This window comes from Otolemur garnettii, unplaced genomic scaffold, assembly GCF_000181295.1.
Source record: "Otolemur garnettii isolate 467f Iridium unplaced genomic scaffold, OtoGar3 scaffold00016, whole genome shotgun sequence".
Classification (NCBI taxonomy): Eukaryota; Metazoa; Chordata; class Mammalia; order Primates; family Galagidae; genus Otolemur; species Otolemur garnettii.
The window spans coordinates 8,830,635-8,831,875 of record NW_003852411.1 but is presented as its reverse complement, the minus strand read 5'-3'; the positions used below and the strand labels follow the sequence as shown (position 1 = coordinate 8,831,875).

Genomic DNA, 1,241 nt, shown 5'->3' with positions numbered 1-1,241 from the left:
AACTTAGGAAGAGGAAAGCTCTAACTGAAGATAAAATCCAGAATACATAACATTTCAATTAACTTTACAATAGCAACGAAAAACTTCTGTGCAGCAGATTAAGAAAAATAGATGAAAATGACAAAATGGAAAAGAAATTTACAACTCAGATAATAAGGGCTAAACTCTAATATATGAAGAGTTCTTAAAAATTCATATTAAAAAATACCAATAAATTAATAGCAAACAATGAGCAACAGTTTCTATGTCCCAGGACAGAAACAAATAAAAACAGCTTTATGAGGGCACAAGCAACAGCTTTTAGCTTGTATCCCCAGGCCTAGGACATAATAGAGGCTCAACAAATGTTTGCTGAGTGAATTTTATAACTGATGGCTTTTACGTTGAGCGAAAAACATGAAAATTACATTCATGAAATTAATGATTTGTAACAGCCTAGATTAAGAGGTAATCTGATTTATGTTCCTAAAATTAGTTGAGAGTGGAAAATAAGTTATTTCTAGATGTTTCAATAGAAGACAGAACTAGAGAGCATGAATTGTACAGCATGACTCTCTTGTCTGTTGATGAAAGGAAATCCAATACAGAAATAACAAAATTAGCACTGTAATCTTCAAAATCAAAGGACAATGTACATAGAATTAGGGATGTGATAAAAGCTTATTCGTTGGGGGCTTACAGATAAATTAAACACATATAATTAAGAGCAACTTGAATTTACCTTCTACCATATTACCATCCTTCTGAAAAATTCTCTCTTCACACCACTGACAATGGATCAGGTACTGAATCTTCTTGGCTGTTTCATCTGCTGAAGTAGGTCCTCTCAAAACTCTGACAACCACCAACACAAAATGTTCCAGAGCCACGGCAAATAGTACTTCTATACCTTTGTTGCATCGTGCTGCAGCTCTACAACAAATTTTTGTAAGTTATTTGGAGGGAAAAAAAAAGTTATTTGGAGGCTTACATTTTCTCTTGTTTGGCATTATACTGATAATACTAATCTGGACAGCAAACTATGGGGGCTAGAAAGGTTATGGGAAATCAAGAGAAATTCAACTCTTAGTAAGAGGGCTTTTAAAAAGATCATTACGGCTCAGCGCCTGTGGCTCAAGCAGCTACGGCGCCAGCCACATATACCTAAGGTGGCGGGTTCGAATCCAGCCCGGGCCCGCCAAACAACAATAACGGCTGCAACCAAAAAAATAGCCAGGCGTTGTGGTGGGCGCCTGTGGTCC

The 1,241-nt window shown here is 36.7% G+C and overlaps 1 protein-coding gene across 1 annotated transcript in view; it reads right to left on the bottom strand.

Moving 5' to 3' along the window:
• The window catches only part of TRMT1L (tRNA methyltransferase 1 like), a 40,835-nt gene that overhangs the window by 17,735 nt on the left and 21,859 nt on the right, over positions 1-1,241 (bottom strand). Inside the window, exon 9 of the mRNA XM_023510805.1 lies at positions 722-912. Within this exon, the coding sequence (XP_023366573.1) occupies positions 722-912 (191 nt within the window). The remainder of the gene's footprint in view (positions 1-721; positions 913-1,241) is intronic.